This window comes from Haliotis asinina, chromosome 9, assembly GCF_037392515.1.
Source record: "Haliotis asinina isolate JCU_RB_2024 chromosome 9, JCU_Hal_asi_v2, whole genome shotgun sequence".
NCBI classification, from domain to species: domain Eukaryota; kingdom Metazoa; phylum Mollusca; class Gastropoda; order Lepetellida; family Haliotidae; genus Haliotis; species Haliotis asinina.
The window spans coordinates 29,415,860-29,429,488 of record NC_090288.1 but is presented as its reverse complement, the minus strand read 5'-3'; the positions used below and the strand labels follow the sequence as shown (position 1 = coordinate 29,429,488).

At 39.6% G+C, this 13,629-nt stretch overlaps 1 protein-coding gene across 5 annotated transcripts in view; it reads right to left on the bottom strand.

Moving 5' to 3' along the window:
- Positions 1-1,200: 1,200 nt before the first annotated feature.
- Positions 1,201-13,629, bottom strand: part of LOC137295750 (N-acylglucosamine 2-epimerase-like) — a 17,619-nt gene continuing 5,190 nt past the window's right edge. For 4 of the 5 annotated variants that reach the window (XM_067827282.1, XM_067827281.1, XM_067827280.1 and 1 more), the window contains 9 exons: positions 12,615-12,721; positions 11,885-11,960; positions 10,474-10,549; positions 9,222-9,391; positions 7,604-7,828; positions 3,884-3,965; positions 3,027-3,334; positions 2,232-2,319; positions 1,201-1,951 (listed from right to left, as the gene is read on the bottom strand). In XM_067827282.1, coding sequence (XP_067683383.1) covers positions 1,878-1,951; positions 2,232-2,319; positions 3,027-3,334; positions 3,884-3,965; positions 7,604-7,828; positions 9,222-9,391; positions 10,474-10,549; positions 11,885-11,960; positions 12,615-12,718 — 1,203 coding nt within the window. In that variant the 5' untranslated portion in view covers positions 12,719-12,721 and the 3' untranslated portion in view covers positions 1,201-1,877. Of the gene's footprint in view, positions 1,952-2,231; positions 2,320-3,026; positions 3,335-3,883; positions 3,966-7,603; positions 7,829-9,221; positions 9,392-10,473; positions 10,550-11,874; positions 11,961-12,614; positions 12,722-13,629 lie in introns of all 5 variants that reach the window. The other variant, XM_067827284.1, reaches the window with a different exon arrangement.

Here is a 13,629-nt window from a genome sequence, read left to right as displayed (position 1 = left end):
AAGTAAACTCACTCTCTCAATTCTATGTTATCATGCTTCCATGTCAAATGAAGCAAGATTGTGTATCATCCTCTCTGTGTGAGTTAATAATGGTTATAAGGGGAAACAGGTTTTAATGGTCAAGTCACAGTTTTCTGGTCTCTCCTGGATACTGGAGGTTACACTGCTGCCCTACTGATTGCAAGAGCACAAACCTCTTACTTCAGTATATGGAGTGATATGTATGTATTCCACATACAATTGTAGGACATAACCAATACATTTTATGAGAACATATATACCACAGTAATAATAGTAATAAAATAATGCTTATCATCCTAAGTGTCCATTTTACTTGTTATAGTGTATTTGCTTAAAATGTCGTCCAGCTGAACATTTACATCACCTTGGTAGCAAGTTTAAGCCAGAATGTCCACAATATATAATGTTTTAATGTATATTTTTATTTTGTGTCCCAATGAGTTGAAAACCTTTTTTTTTTCTTTTTTCTTTTTTTTGTGACATTAGTTAGATCTTGCTGAAAATGAGTATTGTGCTGCTTTTGAAAACAGTTCTCAAAAGCACTGAGTATTTCATCATGAAACAGCTGTAGATAGTTCAAAGGTGAAATGTACTTCCAATGATTTTGATAATAACTGAACACCAGTAATATTATATCACTGACCTGAAGAAATGGCATTTAACCTAAAGTTTGGTATAAGAAACCAAACTCCATATCGTCATCAGACGAAGTGGAAATGTCATCTCTTGTCAAGGACTAGTAAAGTTTTACAGAGCTGCAGAAAGAAAATACAACTAGCCTAGAGATTTCTTTTGTTTTTGAATTAATTAATTCCTGTTTATCTGTTTATACTCACTGTGGTGTTTGTTGTTAGTTTCATAACAATGATAGTTTTATTACAAATATTGCAATTACTAATGGTGAATTAGTTATGCTGAGCAATAAAACCACTTTGTCTGCAGAAAGTGTGTTGATGTTTTGTGGACATTCCATGTTGTGTGAAAAGGTCCAGGATTGGATTGTAATAATGACACTACTTAACTGGCACGGTGGGGTAGCCATGTTAAAGCGTTCGCTTTTCATGCCGAAGGCCTGGGTTTTGATTCCCCACATGGGTACAATGTGTGAAGCCCATTTCTCATGTCCAAGGCTGTGATATTGTTGGAATATTGCTAAAAACGACATAAAACCCAACTCACTCACTTGTGTACCTTTAATTGGTTGAACAAGCACCTCTCCCTGAATTCAATGTGTAAGAGGCACAAAGGGCTCTATCACATGCAAAACACTGAATTCCATACACATACAAATTAAGAATGGATACACACAATTCACATTGTCAGTCCTGACACAGATTAAGAAGAATTGCTGTTTTTGAGTGAGTAAACTTTTGAAAAATGTAGATTCAGTGTTGCATATGATAATACACTGCTTATATCCTGGTAATAGTCGCTTAAACTTCAAGCCTCATCAGAATATGCAATCACATCAGTGAAAATCACGACAGTCCATGAAAACGGGATCCATATCACCAGGGAAGCAACAAGGCTGCAGGATTGAGGGATATCTGCTGTTTTGTCAACATTTCCGCAAACTGAAAAGCCAATGCCCCAAATTTCATGCAAATAAGTCACACTTTGCCAGCGTTGTGTGAGATAAAAGTAATAGTGTAAGATTGACATGTATCTTGAACAGAAACAGTCAGCACCAATCATTGTAATATCCTGAGGTATCTATGATCAAAGTCAAAAGTTCTGATTGCTTCCTTCAAATGATCACATGTATAATCATGTTACTGCCTTTTCCAGGAGTGCGGAAATAGGGTAAAATATTGTTAAAAAATGCAAGGCACCGATGTCTTGGATCTTGGGAGATGCTACTTTTCGGATGCGATGATGTCCTTCAAAAGCTGCATGCACATCAGTTGGCATCGCGGGACATGGAAAAAGCCTGAAAACAGACCACAATCTGCTGAGGACCAGTTGTGCTAGCATGGTGATGTATGGAGTTGTCTCCCTTAGACATGCCTACAGTTGCTAGGTTTGTTAGCACCATACTTCTTTCTGTGGGTTTCTCCAAAGTTGTAAACGTTTGAGATATAACATATGGTGAGTACACATGTCACATAATGCTTCAATACAAAGAAAATCACCAGGCAAATCCTTCTCTTGCTGTTAATTTCTTAATGTATAAATTTAAACACACCTTTGACACAATCATACCAACGTACCCTTCCATGGTCCTCCTTTGAAGTTCAGCTTTACCTCCCCTCGTCTGTTCAGGTAGCCGAACCAGTCTCCATAGCAATGATCAACAAACTGTAATCAGATGATACAGACTGCATTCAACAATGTTGTGACTTCAGTGAATGATCCCTGCAAAAATAATCTAGAAGTGAAAACTTGGAATGTCACTTCAAGATACTGATTGAACAATACCAGATAAAACAATTACAGACCACCAGTTCTGGATTACAATTGCACATACAATTTCAAAACAAACTAAAATGCCACTTAGTTCAAATTTGAACTTTGTATTACGATGGTATTCAACGCAACTATAAATGATACAAAAACTCAGTTTTAAAACTCTTACATTATATGAAAATATTAAGAACATCTTCCCCCTTAAAACATGATCCACAGTTTCCAAGTGCCATTTTCTGACTAGTTGTGTTTGAAAATCTGCTCAAGTTACCATAAAAACCTCTTCCTATTCATTGGTCTTCAGCAACCCATACTTGCATGAGGCAACTAATGGGATCAGGCGGTCAGGCTCGGTGACTTGGTTGACATGTCATCATGTTCCAACTGAGGAGATTGATGCTCATGCTGTCAATCACTAAATTGTCTACAGACTCGATTATTTACAGACCACCACCATAGAGCTAGAATACTAGCGGGCATTACGAAAGAGTAAGGAAGTTTTCCCTTGAGAAATGTCCTTGGACCCATGGCCATTTCCTTCGGCAAAACATCCTTACTTTTCCACAATGCCCGCAGGTCACGTTTTATCCTATACTTACGTGCGAGTAGCTGTACTTAAAGACTCTCTGAAACTTGTGCAGATGTTCTTCATCCCTCGTAGCCTTGTAAGCCATCAGGAAGGCTATCATAGCCTCATTGTGAGGCCACCATAGCTTCATGTCCCACTCCAGTTGTGTTGGAGACAAGCCATCAACATCCAGGAAGTAGAACAGCCCTCCGTACAACTCATCCCAGCCTGTTTGGAATGGCCTGACAATAAACTTGTCAATGGCTGTTTTCTGGAGAGTTGTATCCCCTGATTTTAGTGCCCGTTGAAGGAGGAACCAACCAGCTTCAATCGCATGACCTGGATCAGTGAGTAAGGGATTAAATGTTGTTAAACATTGCAGTCAGCAATTCTTCTCAGCAAGCGAGTGGATTTACATGTCTTCTAGCACTATTCAAGCAACATCACGACACCAAAAATGAGTTCACACTTTGTACACATATGGGGAATCAAACTTGTGTCTTCAATGTGAGAGGAGAATGTTTTAACCACTAGGTTACACCACCACCCCCATCAATATTTTCAGACCATATTACAACATAAATACTGGACCAAACACACCAGTGTTTGTTTCTTGTCTAATGATAAAATATTTCATCAATATTTCAGCTGTATGACAGCAGTCTGAACAAAAAAACAATCATTGACACAGAGTGCAATGTTCCATGCCATCAGTTTATGTTTGTTTGTCTGTTGTTTAACGCCGCTCTCAGCAATATTCCAGCTGTATGGAGGCAGTCTGAAAACTGTCAATCCCATAAGTTTAAAAGACACATGCCATCAACCAAGTGACAGTGCCTCTCCATTTTATCATTCATCACAGAATACTATGTCACCACCCTTGCCTACCTGGCACCATAAGACGGCCATTGCTTCCTGCAAGCTCCTCTCCATCAACAGACACATTCTCAAGGATGATGCTGCCCCCTCTCTGAAACAGTAATGTGACCACAGAGTTCATGCCCAAATATGGCAAACATTCTCTTATTCCTTTAATGAGGTTTGCCAGTTTTCAAATAATATAATTATTTACCAGTGTAAATAAGAGTGATTGAGCAAGTATAGTTTTAAGCCAGTTCTGGCAATATCGGAAGGAGGACCCCAGAAATGGGCTTCACACATTGTACCCATGTGGGGAATGAAACATGGGTCTTGGCTTGACAAGTGAACACTTGAACTACTTGGCTATGCAAATGCCCCAGTGAAAATAAGAGCAAAATAACCAACTTCATTCAGGGTAACATGAAACTTGTGATGTTTTAGGCTTAGTCTGTCATTACTATATCACAAGACGACAAAGTACCAATAATAAAGAATGTAGATTCTCACTCTATTTTCAAGCTATATTACTAACTCATCAACTTCTTGTTTCAAGTGACATTTTTCAAACCATAGTATGACCAGTATGCTGGTAAAGGGTTCTATTTACAATGATAAGCACATTCAATATAGAGGTCCCTAAATGATGTTGATGTGGTCCAGCTCACTAAGGTGCCTCAGTCTGCTCATCCTCAATATCTCCAGGGTATACGTTCCGATAAGTCTCCACTATATCCTGGACGCATCTACGACTCTGCCCGATAAATTTATTACCTCCCTTTGCTGGCTCCGCCTTCTCACAGTAGCCAATCAGCTAGGCCGCCGTTATAACCGAGCTTGCCAGTGTCAGCAAAGGTAGCGGTCGCAACTGCGAAGGTTTGCTCGCAGTGCGACTCAGATTTTAAGGAAATCATACAAGCAAATTGACAGGTCCGAAACTTTAAAACAACATATGCAAGAACTCCTTCTGCCTCTTCTAAATAACCTCTGCATTGTTTCTGTTGTCAAGCTTAATCGGTTAGATAATTCAAAAAACGAAAGTGAGTTGTGATTGGTTCGCTCAACTTCCCAGCGTAGACACCTGATTGGATCAAAAGACAGTCAAGGGAGGTAATAAATTTATCTGGCAGAGCCGTAGATGCGTCCAGGGTATAGTGGAGACTTATCGGAACGTATACTCTGGAGATATCGAGGATGCAGTCTGCTGTGCTGAGTTGTGTCACTTGGTGTGCCAATAACCTACAGTCATAGGTTGGAATCCTCATTCACCAGCAAGTTTCTAGTTTTGAGTCTCAAAGTGGTAAACAGCCACAATATACATTCTAGCACAACACTGTGTGATGCTCAATACTGATTGGCCGACAGCTCATCAAAACCGTACTTGATTGACAGTTTAAGGACCGCCAATAAAACTGATTGATTCAAGAATACAATGAACTCATTAACCTGTTTGTAAACAAAAATGTCAGACATCTGCGATTTCCAACTCAGTAGCATCTACCATGTTTTTGCAGTAGGAGGCGTATGGTTTGAAGAAGAGGTTCCTGACCCTCATCCCATTGAATAAACTTCAAAGCAAAGAAATTCGTCAGTCACTCACAAGTGGCAGAATTCCTTGCCATTCTTCTGGTTGGATATAGATCTATGACCACACATATCTAGTGACTACACACATCGGCCCACATGTCCTCATACCTATCCACTCCCATCCCAGCCATAATACCTAGCCTTCCACTTCAACTGTCCATGTTTCCCCACATAAAAGCTGGCATGTGAGTGAGGACTTTTCCAAATTGGGAATAGTAACATGATCATCAACAATTACTTCCATGAAAAAAAGAGTTCACAGCTTGAATTAAGGAACATCAATTGTCAGACAGTAGGGAACATTTAGCAGTCACAAATCAACAATAAAGGAGCACAAAATTGGAAACAGAGTAACTTTATTTTCTAATTTTCACAGGCCTCAAGCCAGCAGGACATGTCTGTCTGTTTGTTTGTTTACTCAGCAACATTATACGGAGGTGGTGTGTAAATAATGAAAATCTAGACCAGACAATCCACTGATTAACACAGCTGGGATGTTAGCATGAAGATGCTCTGGTTATGACAAGTGTAAATATATAATATATATACTGAACATCATTGAAAACGCACCACCTGTAAATTTTGAAATAAGGCAATAGAATCTTTTGGAAATGGAAAATTAATGGTGGGAATTTTGATAATAACACACTAGATCGTAAATAACGCTCTACAGTAAAAAACGGATCGTTCAAACACATCATCGAACACATCACATGAAAACAAGAAAATTCATGCACATCACACACGAAGGGCACAAATTGCATGCAGAAAGCATGCTGTTCAGGGGTATATATGACCTTCGGCACAAAACCGTTCTCATTTTCGCAGTACTTTCGTAAGTAAAGTTTTTTCGCCATGTCACCAGAGGAACGAGAACAGGCCTTGGGTATGTTGCAGGTCGGCGCTTCAAGCAGAAACATTGCACGACGATTTCGGTGTCATCATTCGACCATTCTGAGGCTTGCTAACAGATACCAACAAACAGGAACCAGCAGGGACCGGCAACGCCCAGGTCAGGCACGTGTTACCACCCCTCGTCAAGATCGAGACATTGTACGGCGCCATATTCGGGATCGAACCTTGCCCGCTGCCAGAACCGCCAACTCTGTCCAGGGTCGACATGGTTTGATCAGCGCTTCCACCGTCCGACGCCGTCTCCGTGCGGCAGGGTTACGTTGTCGACGCCCTTACGTTGGACCCATCCTGACTGACAGGCATCGCCGTGAACGCCGACAATGGGCTGAACAGCATCGTGTGTGGTTGTTACGACGTTGGCATGGTGTGGTGTTCTCCGACGAGTCGCGTTTTCACTTGCGAAATGCTGACGGGCGTCTACGGGTATGGCGTCGACGGGGTGAACGTTATCATCAGGATTGTGTTGTGCAAACCGATCGGTCGGGTGGAGGCAGCATTATGGTGTGGGGAGGGATAAGTTATCACCACAGAACCGCTCTGATTGTTTGTCTTGGCAGAGTGAATGCCGTTTACTACCGTGACAACATTCTTCAGAACAACGTCGTTCCCTTCTTTCACCAGCATCAAGATCTGCACACATTTCAACATGACAATGCACGAGCCCACACTGCACGTGTTTCGATACAGTATCTGGCTAACAACAACATTCCTCTACTTCATTGGCCTGCATTGTCACCAGATTTGTCACCCATCGAACACTTGTGGGATTACATCGGCCAACGCCTCGCACGTCGTCAGCAGATCAACAACCTTGGGGAACTCGACAATGCCTTGCAGCAAGAGTGGAATGCAGTGCCTCAGGACTTTATTCAGAGACTTATCCGTTCAATGAGGAGACGTTGCACAGCTTGTGTTGCTGCTAACGGGGGTCATACACGCTACTGACTTTCCATTTTGACCCCATCTTTATTTCATTGTCAGCTGCATTAAATCTTCACTGTTTTGCTTGATTGTTTTTTGCTTCTTTTCTTTATCAAACATTGGTCTACACAAATATGTAAAATTTACATAGATTGCTCACTTCTGCTCTTAGAAATCCACAATTTTAGGGATGGTGCGTTTTCAATGATGTTCAGTATATAAATATAAGTATGTGGATATGACAGAAATGCTGTATGGAATGCTGAATACTCAGTCTAATGTAAATTCATTATAGGTTACAAGTCATCAGTTTTTTGTGAGGTTCACCTGAATGTGTTTGTTGACCTCCTTCAGACACCAGGTGGCACTGTCCTTGTATGTGTCAGCAAGGGTTGGGTCCATTGTCTCCATCTGCTCAATGAGGCATAAGAGCATCATGGGATTGGCAAGACTACAGTATGGTTTGTTGCCAGGCAACTGGGTTTTCCCAAGCTGCGAGTCATCCTTCTGCACCCAGAACAAGATCTTGTCCATCATTGCCAATGCTTCCTCCTGCAATACATGTGTGGGGCAGATTTTTTTAAAAACTACACATCAGTAAGTTAAATAATATGTATGAAAAAAGATTTTAGATGTATTTTTACATGAAGTTTTCTAACACATTGTCAAAATGCTTCCTCCTTGCTTTCCAATCTGTACATCCACTCTCCTGCCTAGAAGTACCTCAGCCACATGACGTTGACTTGTGACATTTTGTCAAAATTGTCATATCTTGCACAGTCCATTCAATACATTGTGTATATTTCTTAACTCTTTTATTTTTGACAAGTCTACACATCTACTTAAATATCTCTTATAGAATTGTTTAGTGACTTTTCATATTTCATTGCCAGAGGGGTGATGATGATTTTCATGGGGTCGCCCATATTGTTCTTGGCATGTAGGGAGGTCAGCAATTTTGTACTTAAAAAATATTTTAAAATTATGGAGGCAATTTCATTGATTTTGTACATGACAAGCAGGAGTGGGGCTCATACTTTGTACACAATCTTTTTCTGGGTGGTGGTGTCATTCACCTCGTACATACTTCAGCATACAACTTATCATTATCATCCCCCCAAAGCCATGAATTATGAACAGTCCCTTCGTCTCACTAAGAAATTATCTGAAAACATGTAGTACTCAGGATTGGGTCCAGAGTTGGTGGGGGGTGTTGTGCATAAACCACGCCCCAAACACCCAATAGCTACCTATAAATTTCCCCTGGGGAGTATTTCCCCCTCACCCTTTGACTTCATGATTTACCTGCACCCATCATTTCTTAAATCCTGGATCCACCCTTTGTACCAGAGCTCCAGATAAGGAGCGTATTTGCGTAGTTTACTCAATAAAAATCACATTTACTCAATTAATTACAAATCTGGGCATGCAACAAAAACAAAAGAATCGCTTAAACCCCATCTGGTCTGTAACACCTTGTGTACTTTACTCAAATAAATAAACTGGCTTGTGTATGATTCGTCATGGCACACAAACTCTACAACAGCATTAGCTAATGGTAAGTGATACTTATATATACATATACTATTACAGCCATAGCCACTGTCCGGGGTTACTGTAATAGTCACATGAATTCCATGTTGAGTATTTAGAAATGGCTGCCAAATGTAAGGCAATATGACAATTACTAAAAACTTTTAGTCTATTAGGATGCATTTATATTTACATGTTTAGAAGAGTTAAGTACCCAAGAAGGATAAGAAACTCTGTGTTAAAGTACTCAGTTCCTTTTACAAGTGGGAGTATACAAAATGCAAGTTACTCCAAAAAAAAATGCAATTACTCTTACACAAAGAGACATCTGAGTAAATACCCAATTGCTTGAAAAACTATCTGGAGCTGTGTTGTACCATTTTCATTTGCATAGCCTATTTTCACCACTCACCCTATACATAGTCTCTCCAGTAGCTCGTGCCAGTTCAGACATTGCCATGAGATAGAAACACTCGGAGAAGATAGTCCGCTGTATTTTGATTGGCTGACCATCTCTGGTCATACTGAGGCAGCACTTCATGGTGTCAGGGTTCTTCATATGCTGCTTCAGAAAGTCTGCCCCTTTATCCAGACCAGACAATCAGAAGAAATCAGACTATTCAGTTCCAGGAATGCATGAATAATGTTGATTATCATCTTGTAACCTCGAGATTTTTAGAGATTTAAGGCCAGACCAGTTTTGTTTTTTTTGTTTTTATGATCCGTCTGTTGTGTTTCTTCAAGAATAAGAAAAAAGACAAAAGTGAATTTTCCCTGCTCAAAAAATGTCCCATTGTTTTTATTGGCCAAAAAAGTAAACTAAAAATAATTTTTTTTTAGATTGTTTATTGCCCCATATACACCTAATAAATTGCCCAAAGTAAAATACTTTGAGTACTTAAATGGAATATTACTTTGATTGGTGATTTTATTTTTAGTTTTTCCCGACTTGCCTATGGGGTTTCTCAAGACAAAAATCCGTAAAACAAGAAAAAAAAAAACTGGTCTGGCCTAAACAATCGATCATTACATCTAAGCAGTCAGCGACCATAAATACCATATATGGTCTCTGGCACAACATTACCATGTTGTCAGGTGTCCAGTAGTCAAAGGGAACCCTATCTAAATTAATTGACTTTCAGTAAGCTGGGCAGAACTGGTGAGTGAGTGAGCTAGTTCTACACCCTTTTTATCAATATTTCAGCAAGATCATGGCAGGAAACTCCAAAAAGAGCTTCACACATTGTACCCATGTTTGGAATCGAACCTGGGTTTTTCACAACACAAGCAATCACTCACCATCCGGCCTTAACTATATGTTAAACCTCAGAAGTAGGTGTGTGATTCTCCTCAAGGAGATCTGTGACATTACCGATTTTCAGTGATCTTTTCATATTATTTTCAATTATATTTTGCCTATTTGTTTGGAAAGAAAGCATAAGTGTACATGCACATTTCATGTCAGCCCACAGTAAAATATGTACCTGAAGGAGTGATGAATTAAGTTTTGCTCCACTTTCAGCAATATTGTGGCCAGCAATATCACAATGGGGGACACCAAGAATGGACTGCACAAATTGTGCCCATGTGGAGATTCAAAGCCTGGGGTCAACCACTTGGCTACCCCACCCCTTCAAATGAACCTGAATGACACTAGGAAGTACCTTTTATTGCAGCTTGCAAAATCTGTGGTTTCCTGTACTTCTCAAGGTCATTGTAGAGCCGAGCATACATCCACACCTGCAGATTCATTAATTTACCCACTGTATCACATGGTTTTACTGCTTTTAGTACTACTATAATGTCAAATGAGCTAAAGTGCAACAAGGAGTGTATGTATAACAGTCATATATAGAACAGGTAATTACCATATTTCTGAAACTATACAAGTTACCATGTGTTGAAGGGTTTGATACAGAGATTTATCATTTATCAAGGAGTTAAATATCAAACGAGAACGAAGTTTGATTGAATTTGTGTTAGTTTATTGTGGATGGCTTATCCCATATGTTATTTCTCTGAATCACCAACTCTCTGATAAATAGAGAGAGAATATATGTATACACTCTTGTGGTCAGTGATGACCATGACTTGAGCTGCACCAAAGTGACGCCTCAACGGTACTTACTTGCCCCAGTGGCACGGATAGAGTGATATTTTTACACTGTGGATAGATTGCAACTATTGCTTAGCGATGGCATGGGTTTCCGAAGAGTATTGACTCCAACGGGAATGTTGTGATAGCAAATTGTGTCATAAAGTGGTTATGCAAACAAGGGAGATAACTCTTGATGATATGTTGGTCCATTTTAACATATACTGAGCTATACTCTTCAAACAAAGTAGGAGAACCTGAACTTTGAAGTCTGGTGGAAAGAAAACCCATTAAGGAACGTCACAATGACATTCATCTTGTGTATGCAGCATCATTTCATGTTATCACCACATGCAAACACAATGCCGCCGGGAAGCATGTGCGTGACGTGGGAGCCTCCTAACACGTGCATGGTATGTCATTATGAATCTTGATGTTTTCCAGGCAGGTCGAAAAATCACTGTAGACCATATTTGTCCGATAATGTTTTTGCATCTGTGCATGGTTAGGGTTTTCAGGGTCAAATAACACACTACTGACTGAAAATATGTAAACCTGAAATTTTCATGCCATGCTCCAGTCAACTAACAAGGGGGATAACTGAATGAATAGCTTTGCTTTGAATGAAATCCATGTGGGGATGCATTCTCAAAACATCCATCATTATTGTATCAACATTGATTCAATCCCATATATCTCCTAGATTTGACAATCATACATTGAAAGTACAGTTTCCCTACTTTTTTTGAAGAGTAAAGAAAGGCATACCTACGGCATGTGAGGGGTTATGACCAAGGGATAGTCAACATTGCTGTGCAAGTCTAGATAATAAATCTTTAGAATTGCCAATATGCTCATGTGAATACCAGAAAGTGACCACACAAGGTCATTATGCCATTACACCTAATTGAACAAAGTAATCAAAATACTAATTGCATATACAGTTCTACAACACAAATGAATAACACACCTGGCATTACCTGTCTACACTCCAGCCAGGTGTATTTAGTTTCATCAAACACACGGCCATCCGGACCGAGACAGATGAAGAAGCCCCTAAATTAAGTAATGACAACTTCTTCAATACATGCAAAACATCATCTTAGGTCTACGTTACTCTCAATATCATGTACTACATTACTCGCAACATCCAAAACATCATCTACACCATTTTCCTCAACATCAACTACAACATTACTCTCAACATCTTAACCATCAACTAAAAACATAACACTTAACATCATGAACATCATGTACAATGTTACTGTCAGTTTCATGCTGTACATTACTCTTAACACCATGAACAACATCATGTACAATATTACTCTCAACATCATGTACAACATTACTCTTAACACCATAAACAACATCATGAACATCAACTACAACATCAGCGCCTCGATTTCAATGTCATGAACATTATATCAGCTAGAACACATGGTCAGGCTTGCTGAGTTGGTCGACACGTCATCAATTCCCAACTGCCCAGATCAATGCTCACGCTGTTGATCTGGTCCAGACTCAATTATTTACAGACCACCGCCATATAGCTGGAATATTGCTGAGCGAGGTGTAAAACTAAACTCTCTCACTCGTCTACAACATTATACTCAATATAAAGGAAACTTTCTCTGTTCTGGTGGGGTAAGACTTATTCTCGGAGTTGACAGTCAACAGTATTTCCATCACTACAAATATGTATATACAAACCCAAATTCATCGTCATGAGAGTTTTCCAGCCAAAATTTAAGTGTACGATCCAAGTCCTTCTCAATATCTTCCAGAAATGATGGCAGTTTTTCTTTAATTGACATAGTCTGAAAAGATGCATTTCATCAATTAGGTAGTTTCACAAAACAAATCCAATTGGAGCCCAGAACAATCTCTATTTTCCAGAAAAAGCAATCTAGACCTTACAGTAATATCTAGGATGGACACAGTGAGGAATTCCAGCTATTTTCCTGCGACTTTCTAAGGTGTTGGATTAGCCTAGTGGTTAGGTCTTTGCTCATCACACCGAAGACTTATGTTCGATTCCCTACATGGGTATAGTATATTAAGCCCATTGCTGTTGTCCCATGATATTGCTGGAATATTGCTAAAAGTGGTGTAAAACTACACTCACTCACGGTGGCTTTCCAGGTCAGAATAGTTCTCCAGGACTGCTGTTGGTCAGAAGTGATTATTTATCGGTCAAAGGTCAGGACACAGTGGTTGATTGCATGTCCTGATAACTAACAGCCTGGATCAGTGATCTCAACAACTGGATCATGTAATTATGTTAGAATTGGGTCATATGCAAGCCGCATCACGCAGTTATGACGTTCCTCAGTGGTGTTCAACAGCAAAATAAGTAAAATAAACAAGCAGTTAAACATTCCAGCACTCAACACTTGGATATGTCACCAAAATTGCAACCTGACACTGACACATTCCTGACAGTATATGATGATGATTATTATTATGCAACATTCACACAACATTCATACTGAATCTTAGAACCTTAACATCTTTCTAAGGACTTAAGCAAAATTTACTCTGAGTAGACACACATAATACAGTTAGAGAGTTTTGTTTTAATGTCGCTTGGAACATAGTGTAATGGTTAAAGTGTTCTCTCATCACATCGAAGACTTGGGTTCAAAACTGGGTGTTCTGTATCATGAGTGAATGTTTTAATCACTATGCTTCTCTACCTCCCCACATTTACTGGAATGAGTAAGTG